Raw genomic sequence first — 24,707 nt, 5'->3', positions numbered from 1 at the left:
AAAACTGAAAAATATGTGACACAAAACTAAACTACCCAACACATGAAAATAAAATCCACTGTCACTGAGCAATGGTTTTTTGAGGGAGCAACGACCAAATAATTTTAATTGAAAATGTTTTTTGGATCAATGTTGGATGGTAAAGTACATAAAAAAGACAGCATCAATAATTTTAACTCAAGTTTACCATGCTATATTTACATATGGCTTTTAAATTACACTCTATCAATACATACTGCAGAAGTAAACAAATGAAATGTGTTTTTTTATAATGTATTAAGTAAGCTTAAGAGACATTAAATCTCATTTTCCCCTTTCAAATGGCATTGTTCATAAATAGCAAAAAAAGGAATCCAAAATGTGCCTATCGTCTCAGTCTCAGGTAACAGAGACATTCTAATGTATACAATCATTGTTACAAAGAAATCTCCACAGAATATATTTAGTTAGCACAGGGATCTTATTCTGTCTTTCTAGTGTAAGAGAAACTAGGCTATCAAAACAAACTGACCAATTTGTAGTCCTCAGAACAAAAATTATAAAGGAATGAGAAGTCAGTGTGATTATCCCATTAATATTTTCCCCAAGTGCAATAGTATATATATTCACTGCAACATGGTGTCCCAACAAACCAAATAATAAGGGTCATAATCAGTCATATTTCTGAGCTCTTCGCAGTGGTTATATGTAAAATAAGTGATGCTCATGCTAATATTAATAAAATTGGAATAACCAACATTCACTGAGCACTTTATTGTCTATCATATATTGTTCAAATCATTTACTTGTATTATTTTACTTAATCCTAAATATTACAGCAGACACATGGTAAAACAGGAATTAAATCCTGAATGCTTTGTTTTTCTCATATTCTCTGCTATACATATTTTCAGTATTTTTGAGATATTCATGAAAAGATAATCAATTATTTCAGAATTAAAAGATAACATAAGTGTTTCTGTATTCTAAAACAATGTCCAATACTTGGATTTTTATCCAAGGTTTACATTTTTTAAATAGTATTCATTCTAACTAGATTATATTTTAATTTTCTAATCATAGGAAAAAATTCTAGGAATTTTATACAGATTTCTAGGAGAAAACATTTTTGGGTAAACCAAAATACAGTAGATACTGACATAACATGGGTTTTACAGGTCCATTCACACACAGATTTTTTACAGTATTGTGTGTTTTCTCTTTCTTATGATTTTAGTAACACTTTCTCTTCTTTAGCTTACTTTACTATAAAAATACAATATATAATTTAACCATTTTAAGGCTTCTCTTGACGTCAGAAGGCATTAACCTATTTTATTTGTATATACAATTAAATACTTTTCTCCAGTGATTCTCAAACAGAGTAATTTTGCTCCTCAGGAGATTATTTGGCAATATCTAGAGACACTTTGGGGTGTCACCACTGGAAGGAGGTACAACCAGTATTTAGCAGGGCGAGGTCAGGAACACTGCCAAGTCTCCTACAAGTTATAGGACAGCCCCCTACAATAAAGTACGAACTGACTCAAATATACATAGCACAGAGATTGAGGAATTCTTTATTTTTCTAAAATACTGAATCCCAAAAGGGCAGTGATTATAGTATACTCTTCTGTATATCTTTATGTTGCTTAGCTCAGTACCTTGGTCAATAATTCAAATATACTAAAACAATCTAAATTATTTTCAGCTCAAACTTTTTAAAGATCACAACTATAAACTCCAGAGAAATTATAAAGCAACTGTTCAAATTAAGTGAAGTCAAGTTTTGTGCTGTATTTATTGAAATAGGTCTCTGTATAGGTATAAAATAAGCATTAAAAAACTGCATTGAAAGCTATTTTAAAACGACAATTTGAGTATATGAGTTAGATATTTCATATTTTTAAATTACCTTTCATCAAAACTCAAATTTCTATCTCCAAATTGTTCTAGCAATGTTTTCTCAATGATTTTCTTTGGTGCTTGGTTCTGGATAAAATAAACCACTACATGATGTAAACGATAATCTGTTTCTGGTGGGGTATCTTCTTGGGCCAATTTAACCAATCTTGAATACTCCAACTTAATTGCCTAGAAAATATAACAAAATGCCAATTTGGGGTAATTATAATAATTAAATCCTTCAATACTACAGTTTAATTATTCTTGTGTCCAAATACTTTTTTTCTTTTAAAGTATTACAAAAATACTGTCCCATATTACATAGTTGAAAAGAACTTTGTAAAACTGACCATATGTGTATTTCCTTATCCCTTCACTATAAAAATGTTTTTTGTTTTCATGTAGAGAAGTATTACTAAACAATACACCTAACCTTCCTATATGAATAATGCTGTAAAACTTACTAGAGTCTGGTCGTCTAATCAGAAGCATCATAAGACTGAGATACTAAATAACTCTTACCCTATGTTTTCCAGTATCAGTTTCATTTAAAAATTTTATTTAAATCCAATTAATTAACATATAATATATTCTCAGTTTCAGAGATAGAGGTCAGTGATTCATCAATCTTGTATAATACCCAGTGCTCATTACATCACATGCCCTCCTTAATGTTCATGTATATCTTGAATATCCCTAATTTTAGGGTTGGAATACATGTTTCTGGAAAACCTATATCTGAAAGAAAATAACTGACTCTTACAGGCATAATACTACTACTGTAATTACCTTTTAGCTGAAGGATCCAAAAATAAAGAATGAAAAAGTAAGCCCTCAGACTTTAGTTACCATAGAATGAATTCCGTGTTGTTTCAAAAATATTTGAGTTTTATCAGTGTAATAATTAATGAATATTATTATTACCACCTTATGCTTGAGCTTCCTTTTTCTTTATAAACAGATGATCTCAAAAATTTATAACAGGAAATAACACTGATACATGTTTTACACATAAGCAAATCATCTGGAAATATTGGCTCATACAGAAATAAATGTAAGTTTACATATCAAATACTGCTGTATACAAGAAACATGTATTATTAAAAATAATATTTTTATAATATTCATTTATATTGGACTTATATCTAAATCCTAGCTCTGTTTACCATAAAACGTTTTGGGGCCACATGCAAAATATTTTACAAAAAATCCATGCCTTTCTTAAGCAATTTTGGCCATCCAGACACTATGCTATATTTTACAGAAGGGAAAAAAAATGTAACTGACAAACATTAAGTGAAATATTCTAGTTATACATTCTTATACTTAATTAAAGGCAAGGCTATAAGTCCTTTCTATATAGCTTAGTATTATAAACAGAATTATTACTTTATAGCTAACATAAATTATGCTTTTTTTTTTTTTTTGGTTATACATGCCATTTTAAAACCTAACTGGTGTGGTTAAAAATAGTCTTGAAAACTATATTTTCACATGTAGGATTATTAAGGTCACTTTAATGCATATGAAACTAGCACACATAAGCTTTGCTTAGAACTCTAAAATCTTCCCATTTTTCTAATTTGAAAATAAAGGGCACATGTTCATTTAATAGCCAAACTATACTGAATTTGAGAATAAATATAAAACAAAAACAATCAACTGTTTTTCTTTATTATGCTCTTCAGACAGTGACTGTCATAGACTATCACACGTTCTTTTGATATTCAAATATTTCAGGTATCATGCTTTTGGTCAAAATTAGTATGACCAAAATATATTTGTATTGAGTCTCTTAAAGTGAAAGTGTAGGTTTAGAGATAAGGAATTAAAACACTAAATGGTTATACATATATTTTTTACCTATATTCAAAATAGAGTCTATGTATTTTTTAAGAGCAAAGAGATTTCTATTAGCAAGCTGCAATATTATCCCTCTTTTATTCTAAAATTATGTTCATCTCTTATATTTATTCTATTTAAGATTCTCCCAATTTGTACAAGTAAATGCCAAAGTTACAATCTATAGATAGTTAAACCAGTAGAGGTAAAAAGACACATTTAAATTTCTACAAAAAATTTTTCAAACATGCAAAAATCACTTTTTGCCAGCATAAATTATTTTTTTATAATTATCAATTATTTTTATGAACCTCCTTCTAAAAAAGTTTTCTGATGTTTAAAATACACTGCAATCATATCTATTCCTTCGAAATTTCAACAGATGTTCATGTCAGTATATTTAGCAGAGTTCTTCACCATTTATCATTATGAATAAAGTTAACACTGCTGAGCTGTCAAATTTGATACATACTACTTCCTCAGAATCCTACCCTAGAATTATGTTTGTCCTTTCCATACTCTGGCTGCCTGTGAAGATAATTATTTAAGTTAACTACCAAAGATACTACAATGAAACCACCAAACATTTATAAAATGAAATGTAATACTGGTCATTAGGTCTTTCACTAAACCTTTAACCTGGTCCTACTATCAGGGCCAAAGTTACCCATTCAGTCTTATTTCCTATGACTCTTCAAGAAAGATTCCTTCCACTTAAGTAAGGCTTGTCTTCCCACAGATGCACACGGGTCCTTGTTTCTTAAGTTCTCTAAATACACGATGTCCTTTCTTGTTTGTTCCCCATCTATTTATAGATGACCCTTTCAACAAGACTAATTTCTCTCTCTTTTGAAGTCTTAATGCTCTTATCTCTGAAATAAGGTTAGTTGACTTCAGAGAGTATGTATGTATGAGTGTGCATGTAACTATAGATATGTATAAATTAAGTATTTATAGACTATTTTTTAAAAAACTGACAGTGTACCAAAAGATGGAAGAAAATCTACTTCAAATTCCAAATATATAGGCTATATGATTTGACCACAATACAATTCAAATAGGAATTAAAAATAAAGACAACTTGCAAACTAACCTCTTAGGAATTAAAATAATACTGTCTTATTCTTGGGCCAAAGGAATCAAAATTATATTAATATTGGGATCATAAGATACCAAAACCTATGGGACATAGCCAGACTGGTAATCAAAGGAAAATTCCAATTTAATCAGTACAGGAAAAGTACATTTTAAGACACTGGAGGGAGTGGGGGAAATGAGAGAAAATAAACTAAAGTAAGGTAGAAGAAATAAAATATGTGGCAGTTAACAGTCAAACGCTTTTCTTTCCAAAAAGCTGGATGGAAAACCAAAGTATGGGAGAAAACTCCACCACATATAAGAAAGGCGACAATACTAAAAATATATTTTTAAAAAGCTTTAAAATTTGTTTTAAGTATACATAACTTTATGCCAATAAACTACAAATTTTTGATTAAACAGATGATCATCTAGGAAAATATAAACTAACAGAACTGCTTTAAAGGGTAGAGAAACTACCAAGTTCTTTAAGAGACCCAGTAAAGCTACAGAAGAACTGAAAAGGTTGTCCAAGATCTGTACCCAATAAAGGAATCAGGCCCATTATTTTAGAGCTGTGCTGTTACACCAAATCTTCAAGGACCAAATGATTTCTTGATCTAAACTACCTCAAAGCCTGAGAAAAGGGAAAAATCTTCTGAATGACTACATAAGGCCAGCATAATATGAACACAAAATACTGACAAATATAAAATAGGAAATTATAGACCAATTTACTTATGAACACAGATGTCAACCCTGGTCTATTCTTGATAAACTGTATTGTATACTAAAAGAATATACAGAAACAGTGTTTATAATGTTTAAAAAGAGGAGAGGGTCAGTGATAAAATCTTTACGTTCTAAAGATTAAGGATTACAAAGAAATCTGTTCATATCTCAAACAGATACATTAGAATATTTCTTTTTCTTTTTTTTTTTTTACATTAGAATATTTCTAAATTCCAACAACAATCAGTTTAGAAGAAACTCTCAACTACGAATTTGAGAAAAAGTGTTTTTAAATTTGTAAAGAGAAATCTATAAGTTACTACACATCATACTTGAAAATAAAATACTTGAGACACCTTCATTAAAATCAGAAAGTAGGCAAAGAAGCATATTACTAACATTATTTTAATATTTATATTCTGAAAAGTCTGGTCAACCTAATAAAAAGAAAGGAAATAAAAATTATATTGGAAATTATCCCAATAATGAGATAATTATTGGGAATCAGGGTGCTGAAATAATGACAAGAATCAACTAAAAATTATTAGAAAATGAAGGTAATTGGGTACAATTATAAATAAATAAAATTAATTAGCTTTCCCACTACCTACCCTACCAATAACTTGGTAGAAAAAGGAGAGGTGTCTCAATTCATAAAAATAAACTTTTTTTAATACATCTAGGAATAAATTAAGAAAGGTACAAGACCAGTAATAAAGTAAAATTATAAGACACACACTGGATTGAGGACAGTGTCCTGATATAAGCAGATAATAAATAAGTCACGATATGCTTTTCAAGAGAATGAGAAAAAATTACAGGATATTCATACAATGGAATAACATGAGAATGAACTACAACTATATTCAAAATACAGCTAAAGTTCCCAAACACAAGAAGTAAAAGCAGCCAGATAGAAAAAAGACCTGTAGTAAAAGATTCCAAGTGTATAAAGCATAAGAAAACTCACTTAGGTTGTTAGAGGTCCAGATAATGTCAACTTTTGGGCAGTGGAAGAATGTACTGAGCAACAGGAAGGAGAAACAAAAGGAGCTTCTGAAGTACTGCAGTGTTCCAGACCTGACTGGGATTTACTGGGACATGTTCACACTGTGGTCACTTACTACGCTGCACACTCGTGAGCTGTACGTTTTGGCATGTTACATGTTTTACTAAATGTACTTTTATGTCCTCTGAGTAAATAAAGGGGTAATAATAATAAGCATTTCAAAAGTAAACAACGTGATAAAGTTATGTCAACTAGGAACAACTGTTATGACTACCAAGAAAAAAAGTTTCATGAATACAGAAGTGTCAGTACTTCATTAAAATCCTAAGGACAGGGATCCCTGGGTGGCTCAGCGGTTTGGTGCCTGCAGCCCAGGGCGTGATCCTGGAGACCTGGGATCAAGTCCCACATTGAGCTCCTGCATGGAGCCTGCTTCTCCCTCTGCCTATGTCTCTGCCTTTCTCTCTCTGTATCTCTCATGAATAAATAAATAAAATCTTAAAAAAAAAAAAATCCTAAGGATACTTTAATAGGTATACCCCCCTCCCCCCACAACAAAAACAAACAAGAAAACCCACAAAAATATTTTAATGTCTTCAAAATAAGTGAAAAAAGTATACAAATCCCATGATCACAATTATGAAATGACCCTCCCACCGCCACCGCCGTACATACACATACAAGCAACAAATACTTTGTGAGCACCTTCCTTGTGGCTTTTAAATTTGCTCATCATAGCAGTCTTGTACTGCCGTTCAGATTTTCATCTGTATATGACAAACACTTCTTTCTTTAAACCACTATAATTTGGGGATTTTCTGTTAACAGTGGAAACTAAACATAATATAGTCAATTGGGCAAAGAACCCAGGTAAGCATCTTTACTTCTTCCAGCTCCGCCTGCCTACTAACTCCCATACTATGTGTTTACAGGGAACAGATCCCATGCGGGAGAGCCGGCTTACTACAATGTCTGTAACTGCCTTGTGATTCTTCCTAATTAAGAAGCGAAACCTCAGCCAGCCCACTTACCCAGATATAAGTTTCATTCTCCAACTTATCTTTTTATCAGTAGAAAACAACATTTCATCACATGGTTTACCACTGACAAACATATATTAACACTTTAAAACTGATCTGACCAAAATACATAAGGAAGTCCATTTTTAGAAAAAGGCAGAGTTGAAAAACATCTCACATAACCAAAAAGCTAATATAAAATAGACTCAATAAAGATTTTTTTGGTAATGCAACAGAAGGCAAATATAGCTATATTACCATACTATACTATAATTATATGTAATTATGTATAATAAACTAAGCATTACAAAATAAAATTAAGAATCTATATTCTATATCTCATTTACGGAAACAGTAAGACAGAAGCAGCCATCATATGTTAGTTACTGTGCTACATATATATTTTGTGAATTAATACTGAATCCTGATATTGATTTGAATCAATTGCCAAGAAAACAGAACATGTTTAAATAGGCCAATCACTGTAGAAGAAACCAAAAAATTATCAAAAAATCTACAACCAAAAAAGGGCCTAGGCTCATCTGGTTTTACAAGTTCTAACTTTACTCTTATGGAATAGATAATTCCTATGTAAACCACACCAGAGTATAAGAAAAACAAAAAAAGCTTTCAAATTCATTTACTAAAGCTAATATAAGCATACAATCAATCTTGATGAAGACAGCACAAAAAAGAAAAATACAATAAAATTTATTAATAGAGAATGTAGAAAACCCAAACAAAATGCTACTGAGTTACTATAGTGTGTACATTGAATCCATAAAAATAAAAATTTACTAAGAAAAATGCTTTAAGAAACTACTGAAAAAAACTTGTAATACTTTGGGTCAAAGAAGACTTTTGTATGGCAATGAAACTCCAGAATCCAGAAAGGAGTAGAAAGATTTGAAAGCACAGTGTTTTAAAACTTCTTTATGAAAAAAGATACCATAAACTAACTCAAATAGAAATGACAGCCTGGGTAACATAGGATATATGTCCATAAAGAGGATAATATATAATAAATGAAAATATGTATCTAAACCTTAGAATTCTAAAAGCAGGTAGAAAAGATAATATGGTAGATATAGTGCCTTCACTTTTAGAATGCCCACAATATATTTCTGAGTGATGTTAAGTTACAAAATAATATGAGTAAAATTTAAAAATGAAAAAAAAATTTCCCTATATATGCATGTTTGTATAAACAAAAGGAAAAAATCAGAAAGGCTATACACAGTGTTAACAGTGGTTACATAGGGCAGTGGCAGAGACTGCCTTACTAGTTTTATTTTAGACATCTACATATTAGTGAATGACTGCATTGTGTACATGTTACTTTAGTTATTTACATGACAAATTTTCTAAAATTATATATTATCAGCTAGAATTTTCCAAATGCTAATCATTTACCTATACTAAAAGCTACACATTAATCATAAGTAACTGATAATATTTACATAAGATTATATATGTGTGTTTGTGTGCATATATCTCAATTACAGATAGGTGAAAATAAATATACAGGGATATAAACATGGCAGATTTGCTGCTGCCTCAAAATCAGATGATAAACTGAAAAAGGGAAATATAGAAAATACATAAACGACAAGACACAAAGGGCATCCCCAGGTAATGGTGAATAAAGATCCCAAGATATTAGTTATACACTGGAGGTAAAAGAAAATCAATGTAGATTGAAACAGGTTACAAAGCTCTCAAATAGACTTCTTCTGGAATAGACTTATAGAAGATGTCTATTCCAGAAGAAGTCTATTCCAGGAAGTCTATTCCAAAATAAATTTCTCCAAGAACATTAAATTGACAGCAAAATATGAGGAGATTTAAACAGCTGGCAGAGAGTTTAGAAGTGCATCAGTAATCATATAGAAAACTAAGCAAATCAAAAAATAAAACAACTCCAAGGGAAATGAAAGCTGAAGGGGGGGGGGGAGTCAAAATAATAATGTTTATGACTCAGCTCAATTCTGAGTAGAATACATAGAAATAATACTACAAACTGAGAATTCTGATTTAATCCAAATGACAAAATTTTAGACACACTTGTGTGTGTGTGTGTGTGTGTGTGTGTGTGTGTGTTAGATGGAACAGTGGGAACTGTTGGTGGGGAGCGGAGACAGGAGAATGAGAGCTTATTGTTCATATCCCCCAGTAGGGAATTCAACAGGAAATGTGTAAACTAAAAATCACAAAAACTCAAGCACTGTGTTCACTGAAAGATATGGAATTCATGCCAAAACGATTAGATAAAATAACTGGAAGCTGTTACCGCAGCAGGGGTGCGAGTGGGGTGTATTGTTGTTTGCAGTATATATAATTAGCTGGCTCTTTAAAATATATACAGGCATTAATCTAAAAAGTGATATTTCCAATTCAACATAAAGATATCCAATTTGACCAAAAAGGTACTGTTACTCTAAATGACAGACTTTTCCAAGAGAAATAGATGAAAATTGTATAAGATATACACTCAGTGTATTTTAAGAAAAGAAAATGTAGACCACCTGGAAATAAGGTGAATTTTAAAGTTTTGTTTTGTTTTTCCAATAACAGCAGTTTTTCAACCATTCTTACTAAATAGAGCAATCAACTCATCCTGGGATCAGTTTGCCAAAACTTCGGCAGTTCAGCATTTAAAATCCTGTATTCCAGAAAACTCCTCAGTCCTGGACACACACCAAGATGGCTGGTCACTCTGATTCTAACAAGCTCAAAAGTGCTGATTAATATAAGGCTACTATGCACAAAGCCCTTTCTTGTACTATAGAATGAAAGAAATGGTAATATAAATAGCTTTTTGAAGATTGAGTTGGATGGGGGAAGAGCATAGAGAATTAAGGGAAAATTTTAGATTTTTAAGGTCTATAGCTTATTGTAGTAAACTATACCTCAATAAAGTCTTTTTGTTTTTTTAGAAAGTAACTCTTTTAATAGTGCAAGAGGTGAAAACAACTTGAAGTTTTTGGTAAATCAAAATAAGACAAAACATACAGTGTTTCGCCCTTCAAAAATATAAAACCAATAATATTTTAAGGAAAACACTGTAAAGATCTGATACTAAATGATGTGGAGAACAAAGGCAAAAGAAAAAAAACCCACTAAATTTCCTTACAACTTATAGCCCACTGACAAGCCCTTGAAATAGGTAGAGTGACCTTCCTCTAGGAACTCAACTGCCTTGATGTTAATACTTTGCTAAGGGCAAAGGCAACCTTATCTTAACATTAGCCTGACTGACGTCCAGAATCCTGTAAGTTTCCTTTTATATACAAAGATTCCTTTGGAAACCTCTTTTATCTCTACCTGCCCCCACCAAGCTATATGTTAGCAATTCCCCCACCAACCATATAACCCACTGATATATGTCTGAAAGGTCTCATGACTAAGGTTTTACTAGATGGTAATAAATGACCTTTTCCTAACAGCTACCTTCAAGGTCCTGGAAACCTTGCTTCTAAATTCCTTAGAATCTACACTGTCCCTAATGCCCTCCCAACTTGAAAGTGTATAATCAGCCACCCCTCAAAGCTCCAGTGCAGCTCTTTCTGCCCACAGGTCTAGTCCCCATGCTTTAATATAACCCCCTTTCTAAAACCTCTTTTCTGTACCAAAGGTGTCTCATGAATTCTTTCTTAACCATTTGTTCCAGAACCCCAACATTTCCACATCATTAGAGGGAAAAAAGATTTGGTTATGGAATAAGGCAACTGCTTGATGGTCTCACATTTCTCGAAATGACCAGGATACTAAAAATTAATTTGGAGAAAATGTAAGAGAATAAGAAACATAAAAATAAATGAACAAATCATATTTGAAACAACCAAGTGAAGAAAGCAGTTTAGAATCAAATGATAGTGAAATTAAAAAAAATATATATTGTAATGTTGACTAATAGTGTTACCAATGAGAAGAAAATAAACTATACCAGAAACAATTACTCAGTTCCTACTTTTGCTCATCAATACCTTTTATTCTCTTCAAATAAAAACACAATTCAAATTTCTGCTATCAACCCAGAGGTACACTATTAGAGTAACTCCAGTAAAATGTTTGTTTTTGGTTGAATTATCTGGGTTACCAAAAAAAAAAAAAAAATCACTCTTAGATTCTTGCATAAAAGAAACCCTCAGAACATCAGGTGGCTGTGTCTAAGATTAAAAAAAAGAGAAATTATACAGGAAACCAAATTTAATTCAAGGAAATAAAATATTTTAAGAAGTTCATTTTAAAAACATTAAAACATTAAATGAGAATATTAATTGTACCTTAAAGAACCCTGCTTCAGGGCCACACCTGTCATATACATTCCTGGATTTACCTATCGCCATGATAATACCTTGCATGTTCGGTGTCATCATGATCTGCCACAAGGAATTATAAGTAAGAGTTTTTGAAAGGTTAACATAAAAAGATATATCGAAAACCAAAATAGTTTCTTGACATGCAAGTTAAAAGTCTTTTGTTTTCCACTACTTATAAATCATCCATTGTATATTTTACAGCTAATATGATCCAATATGCCATCATCCATACAGGGCCACAGCTAGCTCCATATGGTGCCTTTGTGCAAATTGCAAAAAGGCATCCTATCTGAACCAAAGAATTCTAAAAAGGCACTTCCTTCTTGACAAATTAGAGAGTGGTGCTGAAAACCACTGAGAACTAGCAATACTCTTTTTGTTAAAAAAAAAAAAAAAAGTGCCTCTTCTTTAAGGTTTGAGAAGCTCAGCATGAGCTCAATTTCAGCTCCACTTTGGCCTGTTGGCTGGGCACCATCACCAGTGATGAGCTGCAGCCCTGTATCCATATGACTTAAAAGTTCCCGGGTACATGCACTGTTAAACTGTCACTCCAATCAATTACAAAAACAAAACAAAATGCATCTGCCAAAAGCATAAGCATTTGCACTAAAGATAGTGTTAAATGATTAATCACAATTCTGTATTTTAAAATGCCAGAAGGTTTACCCTAAAACAGCTAACTCAGGTGCTTGGTCAATAAGTTAACATTTTCATTAAAAACATTCCAGTTTCCATAATTTCCAGGCAGCAACATGATAATAAAATAGTTAACTGGAACAACACACTGCTATTAAGTATTAAATAGTTAAATGTGTCTGTTTTTGTAATAACTTATCATTCTTAGCTGTTCACGTTTTAAAATATTTGTAAACTGGAACAGCTCAAAGCACTATGAAGCTACTGTATTACAGCAATCAAGAGATTGCATCCATCATCTCTGATGTTCTGAACCTATAACCCATTTTTTGATTATACACTGAGAGTCACAATACATCTAACATCTGCTTCAGAAAATCCACCTGACCAGTTCCTATCTCATATAAACCAGCTTCTTATTCTCCTTATATATAGCCCATATTTTCTTACAGTGGCACAATAATATTAATGTTTTTGTGACACTTTTGGTTTTGGTGATTAGCTCTTATATAATCTCTTGATTGTAATTTTGGAGGAAGTCTCCGGGTTACTATTCAGAAACAGCTTTACTGGTCCTTCCTTTACATATAAAAAAGATAAAATTTAAGAGTCTATCAACCTGAGAATAAACTGATCATATGTCTACATAAAAGAATTCACTCCAGGAACATAAAATTATTCTTTTGACAAATTCCATAAGCTTTCTACTTAAATTTTCATTTGAAATTCAAAATTCTGTTAGCAGTTGGTAAGGTAATTTCAGACCATGGGTGGCCAAGCTGTATGTTATGCAGCAATACACATAAATGTGAAGGTGCAAGCATGCCCAAAGTACGTGTATTAAATAGCCAAAGTTAAGTAGGAATAGTGCAGAGGTCTACAACAAAGGTACCTCGTCATCATAACCCCCCTCCTTTGACTCAATCATGAATTTCCCTACATGAGGAATCGCCACCTCTACAACTTGCTGGTTAGAAGGTGGTTGGCTTGTGGTATTTTCAGGTTTCTGCAGAAAAAGATTATTGGTATGAACATTAGAAAAGAGAACAATGCAAATACCAAGTATAAAGGGCAGAGATTCCTGAGTCTAAAAAATATCTGCATTTGCTTAGTATTAAATTAAACCACCTAAAACCAACATTAGAAGTGAATGCATGGTTAAGTAATACACAAAGTCTAACTTTCCTTTTATGTTTCAACTACTTAATCAAGGTTTTTTTTTCCCTCCATAAAGCATTTTGGACCTAAATCTTTAAAAATAATAAATACTGGAGTTGCATTTTCTACTGCTGTCTATATGTTATAGATGAAGTTTTTGTTTAATTCTAATAATTCCATAAATCCTACCTTGATAACTCCCATCAAAATAAGACATGAGAGTTCGTAAGTTTTTTCTTTCTAATGGTTTTACCTTTCCATCCTTTCTAATAATCAATTGTATATCCAATTTATATTCATACTCTATTGTATTTAACTCACTCTACAGCCTCTGAGAGTCTTGTATGATGTATTTATAGAGAAGCGTCTGATGAATTCTTGCTTCTGAAAAGCATGCTGGAAAGTGACATCCATTTTTAACAACTCAATCAGATTTCTTTCTTTTTACTCTTTTCTTTAGTGACAAATTCTATAAATTTCCCTAAATTCATACTAACAGAGTAGAAGTCAGTGTGAAATCCAGAGAAGTCACTCAACTATACTAATGAAGTTCATTCAAAATAGTGTTCAGATTTCACAAAGGTCTTATTTTACTGAATAAATTTATAATTAGCATATTCACTACCTATGAACAAATTTCACAAGTACTTAAGGTGCTTAAAAGGAACCTGCTTAAGTAATTTCCACTTGCAGCAAATGGTTTAGGTTTCTAAAGCAAAAGAAAAACTTTAGTTTTGATATAAACAAGATGAAAGCAATTAAAGTGATTTTATTTCAATGTGAAATATAATTATAGAGATGAGCACATTTCATGACTTTCAGTAGTACATATGCAAAAAAAGAGTTTCAACAATAAAACAAAACTAATTGCCAAGACTGACACTGTCCTTTTTAAAAGAAATGCTACTTTTAAACATATTTAGAAAAGGTTTCCTTATTTTGAGTTCTCAACTTTTCAGGAAAAAAAAACAACCTGCAAGGTTGTTGTGATCATGAGAGATAATATTCTGTTAATTAAATACCTCATATCTGATAGTTATTCTATAATGACAACTATATTATATGAGAGATAATATTCTGTTAATTCAATACTTCATATCTGATAGTTATTCTATAATGACAACTATATTATACGTTCTATAATGACAATAATATTATAATAATACTATTGCGCTATTTTAATCTGCTTGCATTTAAATAACTATACTATATATAATATATATATTGCATTTTGAATATAACTATTATACTATATATAGTATAATATTACTATAATACATACCTAGAGAGATATGCTTATTAACCCATGACATTTAATTAATAATTTTTAATCCTTCTAGCATATGAAAGAATAATTGTGCTAGGTCTCAATCCAAAGGAGTGAAATTTGAGCAGGTAAATCAGGAGATCTATCTAGACTCTATAGTGAAACACTTCTCACAATCAAATCAATCTAAAATAATATTATCTTAAGAAGAGAGAATATAAATTTAAAGCAAGTAGCAACTGGGAAACATAAAATACTGATCCTTACAAAACAATATATTGCCTTTGAAAAAAAGTTGCACTTAGGAAAAAATGTTTTATAAACATTTTCAGATACCACAGAAGAGTTTCAACAGCGTAATACTGACAAGTTATATGATGCAAGTTGAAAAATTAAAGAAACTTTGGGTGAGTATAATAACTCTGAAGTATCACTCATCAAGTTTACATATCCAAAGGTACTATAAAAATTTTCCACATAAAGAATTTTAGGGCTCATTAAAGTACAAGTGTATTTATCTTTTTTCTAGTATTGACAGGCCCTATATAAATACCTTAGCAATAGCTAAACTTAAAAGGAGTTAATAAGTGCTTCAGTTAATAAAAGTTCCCAAATAATTGAAATACAAAGATTTTTATTAATTCTCTAAACTCTCTTAAGTGGATTGTTTTAAAAAGTGATTTCTCATGTAACGGCTATTAGAAAGCTATGTAACTACAACCACCTTGACCCCCTTAATATGCTCCTTATCTTTTAACCCAGTAAAATTTAACTATAGAGAGTCTATTCTAAAGATAGAAATGAAAATTTCTCCGTATTTCAATTCATAACAGCCTAGTTATAATAACGTAAAAGCAAATATACAATGGGGGATTGGTTACATAAGTAAGTCTTTAATTACTCAATGGAATAATACTCAACCATTAAATGTGTTTCACAGAGAACTTTTAACATAGGGAAATGGTTATGTTATAATGTTAAACGGTTACAACAAGAAAAGGCAATATATAAGCAAAACTGTATATGCAGTAGTACTTCAGCTAGAAAAACAGATCCCAAACCTGTACATAAAAATAAGAATGGGAAAAAAAGTAACAACATATTAAGTGATTGGAGCTTTAAGAAGTGGGGTTACACATGCTTCTTTCTTGAAGTATACTTTTCATATTTTTCAAATTTGAAAATATTTCATTTAAAATTAAAGACATTCTTCTAAACCATAAGTTGTATAAACATTTAGAGAGTATCTCTCTATAGGGATTTCTTTTTATTTATTTATTTTTTTAGATTTTATTTATTTATTCATGAGAGACACAGAGAGAGAGGCATAGACACAAGTAGAGGGAGAAGCAGGCTCCATGTAGGGAGCCCGATGTGGGACTCGATCTCAGGACCCCCGGATCACGCCCTGAGTTAAAGGCAGATGCTTAACCACTGATCTACCCAGGCTTCCCTCAAGGAATTTCTTAAACTCAGGTTGGAATTTAGTATATTGTATGTTTGTGAAATGGTTTGTATTAAAGTAACAAAAAGAAACAGCAAATTAGTACCTTATGCTACATGCGAGGTGCCTTCAAAAAATAATCTCACAATCAACTCCATTGTATGTAAAAGCAAACTAGGTTTAGAAAAATTAAGCACCTTATTCATGTTTGTGTAACTAGTGAGAAATAAAACCAAAATTTGAAAACCCAAGACTATCTAATCCCAAAATTTCAACACTCTTTTCATGTATGCAATTTTAGTTTCTAAGATATACCTTTCAAGGGAGAAAAACCAATTATGTGGTTATTATGATCCTAAGCAACTAATCATGAGACTAAGAGGCTGCTTCAGACAGCCATGATTAACATATTCTTAGATATGTTGTAGGATTTATACAAACAACTCTGGCTATTGGTGCTACTCCACAAGATACGCCAAATGGAAAAATATTTATGCTAGCTGTCTATCATAATCTCTCAATGCCATCCTCCTTTCTCAAGTAAAAGTGAAGCAGTAGATTGTAGGCTTATAAGATATAATTTTATATATACATAGAATATGTATATATTATTATATTGATATATTTAATGCTGGTTTCTGCAAATTTATGTTATACATGATTAACCAAAAAAAAAAAAAAAAAAAAAGAAAATCATGTTTCTAATATTAAGCTAAATAATATCTTTGGCTCTCTGATTAGTTAAAAGGACATATTTCTTAACCATAAGGTAGGCTTTAACAAATAAAATTCCTAATTAGCAAAGGGCCAAGCAAACTACATTTTTAGATCATATTTCTCCTTTGTATCTACTTCTCCACTCTTTCTACCACCCTAGGTTTTCCTCTTGTATCATAACCCAAGAAGTTAGATATCGGAGATCCATTACAAGAAACATTTTCTAAGATTGCTTTAGAGTTAGCAGAGGTTCATCTCAAGCTCATTTAGAGTCTCCAGGGCATTTGCAAAACATTGGAATAAAAAAATACACTTATTTTAAAACATTTTTTGTAGTAAAATGATATAATCATTTTTTTCACACTGTAAGTGAAATAAAAAAGCAATTTCTGATTATTCATCAAAACAGAATACCTCATTAATTGAACATTTTGGTTAATCAAGGCCCTATCATATTAAAGACAGACCTCATTGAAAATTAGCAGGTTATTGTTGAGACTAAGTTCACTAAGTAGAAAACTCTGTTGAAAAATTGTATGTCCTGTTCCCTTTAGTTTTCTAGGAGGGTAATCTTCAAATACCAAAATTAGTTATCGAGAAACCTGTATTATAGATGCTTGTGTTAATAAAAAGAAGGGACTACAGCAACTGAATGTTTTTTGTGGTAGGAAATTCTTAAAATAACATCTCTCAGAAGGCCATATTCACTGAAAACATAGTACCAATGTACACAATTTATTGCTATAAAATGACACAATCGAGAGCTACAACACAGGAGGGTTATTAATGACAATTCTGTTTAGACACTGAACTGAAATATGTATAAACCACTTTGCAAGATCACATTTACTCTCAAACCTAGAATTTCTAGTATTTTGTTACTAAACATATTCTATGAACAATGAAAACTATTACCTTATATTCAATGTAATAAGACTAAAGATTGAGTGAGGGGTGAAGGAAAAAGAGAAATAATGCTAAATTTTATACTTCTTTTTTTAAATTCCAAATCAAATGATCAATTTAGTCTAGGAGTATGATTTTTCAAAATTCTCTAGCAGGAAGACAGAAATTTATTTTTAAAAAGAAGCATTTAGGGGCACTTGCGTGGCTCAGTCAGTTAAGTGGCCAGCTCTTGATTTCGGCTCAGGTCATGATGCTAGGACCCTGGGATTGAGTCGTAAATCAGGCTCACCACTCAGAGGGGAGTCTTCTTGAGGATTTTCTTTTTCCCTCTGCCCCCGCTCACTGCTTGGATGTGCATGCTCTCTCTCAAAATAAATAAATAAATCTTAAAAAAAAAAAAAGGCATTAAAAAAATTACAGCTGGGGAAGCTACCGCCTGGGGGTTAGGGTTACAGTCCCTGTTCAAGTTAATGGTAGAGTTGAGTTGTCTTTTGGCCCAGTCTCTCCTGACTCCTATGCAGGGTGCTCTCCATTACACTGCTGGAAATGTCATGAAGATGTCTATGTTCAGAGAGTTAAAAGAGAAGTTCTTACCGACTGCAAAACTGTTTCAGGACTTTTATCTTCATGTTCATGTGATGCCTTGGTAATTATTCGAATAGTTTCTTCTTTCAAGTGCTTTGAGAAATCACTTCTTGATGGTTGCTCTAGATATTCTGGTTCTCCTGCTTGTGCTTCATAAGAAAAGAATCAGTTGCATATGTAATATAAATCACAGAGAGTTATACTAAGATGAATCTGTTATTTATTTCTAATTCAAAGTTATATAGTAATCAATTTTACTTTTATTTAATATACCACTCAACATATAGCACCTACTCCAGAATTTAACCCCACCCACCTCCCCCAGGTTGAACTCAGGTTCAAGAGTAGTCTATTTCTGAAGAAAATATTCATTGTCTTATAGTCTATGGTTAGAAATTCATAGCAAATTTTTCTGTCATGATAAATAGCAAAATTTCATTTTGGAAAATCATCAGCATTCTACCAAAAAAGAAAAAAAAAAAGTATTTAGTTTGTATAACATTCCTGGTCTGAGTTTCTACAGAGAACACAGTAGCTATTTCTCCAGCCACAAAATCCTTTTTCACACCTCTCGGACAAAACCTAAACCTTGAATGAACCCAACCTTTTATCTTTTCTGAACCTGCCCAGTAACTGAGTGTTAGAGGAAAAACAATTACAACCTGGCAAACCAATACTAATATAAATTCAAGACTGCAAATACCATCATTGTAAAGAACTCTCAAAGTTGTATCTATCATCTAGGCTCTGAGCTCCAGACCTATTGATGCAACAATATACTCTGAATGTCGCACTAGGTTCTTTATTGACAACCTCAAATGCTTTATAAAAGAGGGCCTCTGCCTCTCTCCAACATAATTTTGTATCCTTTGCTCTATACCCTCCTTTGTCAGGTTATCTAATATATCAAAAAAGAGGTTTTTCCTTTGAACCTTTAAATCTTTCCATATTTTCTTCCCTCTGCCTATAAATCCAATCCACTTTCACTCTCCCATCTACGAACTTCTATGTATTTTTGTTTAAATACCACTTCCTTATGAAAGTATTCCTCATTACATCAATTTTAGAATAGGGTTTATCAGCTTCTAGTACTACTGAAGTAGTTCATTTTGATTCTTTGGTATGGATAGGTCCTGAGCACCCAGCATCTACCCACTAGTGGTACTATCCCTCCAGGTGTAATAACCAGAAAATGTCTTCAATTTATCCAATATCCCCTGGGAGGGGCAAAATTACTCTCAAATGAGAACCACTGCTCTACGGTAACTTATTCTTTCTTTTAGCACTTTTCCACAATTATGACTTAATTACTATTGTATTTAAGCCCATATCCCTTGCTAGACTCTAAGAATCTCAAGAGTAGGGATGCTATCTCCTTTTTGTATTGCTATTTCTTCAATGCCTAGCATACAATAAGCACACAAAAACTTAATGGAACAAATGAATTAGTAAGTAATGGATATAAGGAACAAGAAGAAAGTACACTAAAATGTTCTACAATATTACTGGGACTGGTTTAGTGAGCCCTTCCTCAACCAACTGATGGGACAGAACAGGACTACTGCCATCCTTTCTAATATTTGATTTAAAAAAAAAAAACTCTCAAAATGAAATATTCAAAAAGAAATGCTCTAACTTCAACATATACGCATGGTAATCCATCTATCCAATAAATTTTAATTAAGTATTTAGTAACTATATGCCAGGCACTAGGCTAGATACTGGGACTCACACTCAGTGTGAACAAAGCAGCCTTGCCCCAGTAAGTTTAGAGTCAACTATGGAGAATGTCATTAATCAAAGAATCACATTCATGATTTATGACAACATTCTAATAATACATGCTAGAAATGAAATAGGGGAGGGATAACTTAGATTATGGAATATGATTTTTTAGCTGAAGGATGATGGGTTGATTATTTCATTCCTTGATGGAAGGATGATCTGAAAGAAAGCCAGTGTGGCTGAACTACAGTGTAAGGAGAGAGATATAGCAAGAGATGACAGGGGCAAAAACATAAGAGCCTTTGAGTCTATTAAAAGTTTTGAGGATAAAAGGAAGTGAATAAATGTTTTAAATACAATGGCAATGTGGCAAGTTTTAAAAAAATTATTCTGACTACATACAATGTGAAGAATGGATTAGAGGAAAGTAAAACTAGAAGTCAGTGAAAGTACTAGAAGGTACCAGAGCAATATGAGCAGAGGTGGTGGTGCTTTTGGACAACAGAGGCAGCAACAGAGGTAAAGGGAATTGGTAAAACTGAAGATGTATTTTGGACACAAAGGTTTGGAGCTGATGTGAAGAGGATTCTAAGTTTTTGGCACGAGTAACTAGGATGATGGAGGTAAAATATACTAAGACAAGGAAGACTAGAGGAAGGATACTGACAATGTGTATGACAGGAAGGAAGTTTAAAGAAGTCAAATGCTCTCATTTCTGTATTTCTTGACTTTGCACTGCAATGTTCTTTCAGTGCCCTGCATGATGGATTGTTAAAGAAAATTTCAGACTACGCCTCTAGCTGGTATTAGGAGATGAACTTAATACAATGAGGGCCAAGAAATCCATCCAGTCTGACACTGGTCTAACACACTGAAACATGGACAGTCTATGTAAAATAAGTCCTTAGGAACAAAAATAAATTTATCTGATCAACACAATCAAATATATCTTAGGTTCCCAGGGTCAAGATTCCTTTCCACACAGGGATTTGAGTCCAAAAAACCTTATTAGTAATGTTGAATGATCCTGCCTAGGTGTCATACAGAACTATTTCCTCTAGAGTGTTTCTTGTGTATGTAATGATCCAGGAAACTTATTTGAGTGGTGCTGTAGTCACAGCAGGTGAACCTACAAGGATGTTCTTTAAAAAAAAAAAAAAAAAAGATTTATTTGTTCATGAGAGACACAGAGAGAGAGGCAGAGACACAGGAAGAGGGAGAAGTAGGTTCCCCGCGGGGAGCCCAATGTAGGACTTGATCCCACACCCTGGGATCACACCCTGAGCCAAAGGCAGATGCCCAACCGCTGAGCTATCCAGGCATCCCTACAAGGATGTTCTTAAGTGAGTGAATTTTATGTCAATTTTCCTCACTGCTAATATCTAGCACAATTCTATAAGTGGCATAGGCTCCATAAACATGCCGGATGAAGCCTGGGTTTTTGTTTCTAAACTCCTGAATGTTAAATCCTTGTAGGATTTATATATATGTAAATATACGCTCCATTACATGGAGCGTATATTTGGGATATTTGGAATATTAGGAAGTTCTTAAAGAATGGGCAAAATTTCAAGAATACTGATTGTCAAAGGACATTTTTAAAATGAATCATAACTTTATGAGAAATGCCGTAATCATATAAAAGTTCCCCAAAAGCAAGAGTAATGGGGAATAATATGGTTTATATGAAACAAAGTATTCTTGGAGGAATTACAAGGCAGTCAGATGATAATACATGGTCCTCATGCAAAAGGGTTTTGGCTTCATTTTATCATACTAGAAGGGTAAAAAACATATTTATTTACTGGAACAAATAACTGAGGAAAAGAAGAAGTTCTCTCACTACCCAGAAATAAGCACTACTAATATTTTTAGTATTATATATTTCCAGACTATACCTACCTACATTTTATAAACAAAAAGAATTATTCTGAATGTACTGTTTTTAATATAACAAACATTTTTTTGCGTGTCGATATAATTTTTACCAGTTATATGGTGTTCTGGATGGAGGGCTCATACAACTCACACTCTACCTACTGCACACGTAAGCAATTTCCATTTCTTTGTTAAAAACAACAGCACAAAGAGTTGGCTTTGTATGTATGTAAATACATACAATTCTTTTAGTTCATCCAGTAACCCTATAGAAGCTTCATCACTGCTGGCCTATATAAATAGGAACGCAATTAATAGAGACCATGATATTTTCTTTATCTGTGTTGACACTTTATATACTAATTAATCCCTCAGCTTAATATATATTATTCAGCTGATATATATGTATTCAATTTGGAATACGGCTGGTGATTACCAAGTCTCTATGGAGGTATATAATATCCCTCTATCTAAAATATCCCTTACATCATTTATATGTCCTATGGGTACTTCTCTGAGCTTTGTAAATGGTTATCCTCCACATAAGAGATTTCCCAACTATGCTCTATGTTCAAAATGTAGGGGGGTTTCATTTACTTACTTGGCTGTTAAAGAAGACCCAAAATTCTATGAGTACTCTGAGCCTGCTCCTTTGGTCCACCTTCACATTGAGTAAGAGACTGGGATGCCTTGGGAGTGTTCTACCTATGTATATTTCCTGGTTCTGCTCTTCAACATTTTAAGAGAGTTAACTAAATAACCAACTGGCTTTCTGTTATGGCATAGGGATCTGCTCTTTTTCTTTTTTTTTTTAAAGATTTTATTTATTTATTCATGAGAGACACAGAGACAGAGAGAGAGGCAGAGACACAGGCAGAGGGAGAAGCAGGCTCCATGCAGGGAGCCTGACGTGGGACTCGGGTCTACAGGATCACGCCCTGGGCCGAAGGCGGTGCTAAACCGCTGAGCCACCTGGGCTGCCCAAGGATCTGCTCTTAAATCAATTATTTAAAAAAAGGGGGGGAGGGGGAGTAACACCTCCTATCTTTCAGAAGTACTTAATACCTTGACTTACTGATGAGTCTTACTTATTACAATCACATTGAGAATATTTAAAGAGTATTACCTCAAAGATATGCAGACCATTCATTTCTAGAAATGTATTTAAAATTAATGATTCCCCAAAAGCAGCCTATAAAGCCATGATAGGCTAGCTGCATAGAATCCCAAGAGAAATTTTTAAGACTTCAAATTCCTGGGTGCTACTACAAACAGAATCATGGGAATTGAGGGGTAGAGGCTTAGGAACCAGAGTTAAACCTAGAATTTTCCTAGGACAGAGCTACATAAAATGTGTACCACACATTTTTACCCTTCTATCTAATGTATAATTATTTTGGCTAGACTTTTAAAGTGTTAGTATTCCCATACAATGTGGATCACTTCCAGGAAACTCATTATTGGAATCTCCATAGGAAATGAATTCAATTCAGAAAACATTCAAGGGTCAGTTACCATATGTCATTTATTATGCTAGATTCTGGAAATATACATAAGAACATCACACAGTCCCTGATTTAAAGGAACTTGAGAATATTGAGGGTACTGTTCATGTTACCAGATCTTACTCTCAGGAACCAGCTGAACTTTCCTGGAATATCAGTTTGTTTTTAACTTGTAGACAGTATCTGTGGAAAAGTCTCAGAGCTAATTCTGTAAGCCCCTTCTAGGCAAATTTATGAAATCTTATGGAATGCATTTCATATCAATATTAACCATTTTTACCTTATTTTTTCTACCTTTTTATTTTTTTAAATTGGGTATGCTATACAGGTTATGAGGACTGTAATAGTGTTTCCAGAAGCCAATACTGCTCTGTATGTTAACTAAAATTTAAATTTAAAAAAACAAAAAAACACAGTTTTTAGGGGTTCCTCGGTGGTGCAGTCAAACAAGTCAGCTTGAGATTCTCTCTCTCACACCCTCTTCCCTTGACTCATGCTCTAAACTAAATAAATCATTTAAAAAAGTTTTTGAAGAAGATAGGAGAAACACAAGTAAAGTGCAAAGTTCTTCTCTTCTCTGTTTCTCTGTTTTATAAACATAGCCATTCTATTTAACTAGAAGTATACCTCAAACTTATCTAAGGATCTCTTTAAAAATATATATTCTGGACCCTTCCTTCAGAGGTTCTGATCCTAGTTAAGTCTTAGGTGGTCTTACTCAGGTGGCATGTGCTGCTTATACTCACAAAAAAATTCCCTAGGTGTACACTGTAGTAAAGAATGTTGAATAAATCTCTAAACATAAGTGTTAAGGTAAGTTTTTCTTTGCAGTAAGCAGGTTTAAGGAGGCAGCATGAAAAGGACCAAATAATTTTTGGTTCCATCACTTATTACTTAGTTTCAGTAAGACAAGGAATGGTACTAGAGAAATGAGGTCTTAGATTTCTTGGTCACGTGTCAGCAGAAGTGGAACAAATACTCATTTAATTAATACTATGTAA

General features: G+C 32.6%; 1 protein-coding gene across 6 annotated transcripts in view; it reads right to left on the bottom strand.

The window, feature by feature from the left end:
- The window catches only part of USP25 (ubiquitin specific peptidase 25), a 137,247-nt gene that overhangs the window by 12,474 nt on the left and 100,066 nt on the right, over positions 1-24,707 (bottom strand). For 4 of the 6 annotated variants that reach the window (XM_025450072.3, XM_025450074.3, XM_049104772.1 and 1 more), the window contains 4 exons: positions 18,608-18,747; positions 13,414-13,527; positions 11,850-11,945; positions 1,895-2,073 (listed from right to left, as the gene is read on the bottom strand). In XM_025450072.3, coding sequence (XP_025305857.1) covers positions 1,895-2,073; positions 11,850-11,945; positions 13,414-13,527; positions 18,608-18,747 — 529 coding nt within the window. The remainder of the gene's footprint in view (positions 1-1,894; positions 2,074-11,849; positions 11,946-13,413; positions 13,528-18,607; positions 18,748-24,707) is intronic. The other 2 variants (XM_035709188.2, XM_025450073.3) reach the window with 2 other exon arrangements.

Source organism: Canis lupus, chromosome 31 (assembly GCF_003254725.2).
Source record: "Canis lupus dingo isolate Sandy chromosome 31, ASM325472v2, whole genome shotgun sequence".
Classification (NCBI taxonomy): domain Eukaryota; kingdom Metazoa; phylum Chordata; class Mammalia; order Carnivora; family Canidae; genus Canis; species Canis lupus.
This window is presented reverse-complemented; position numbering and strand designations above follow the sequence as displayed.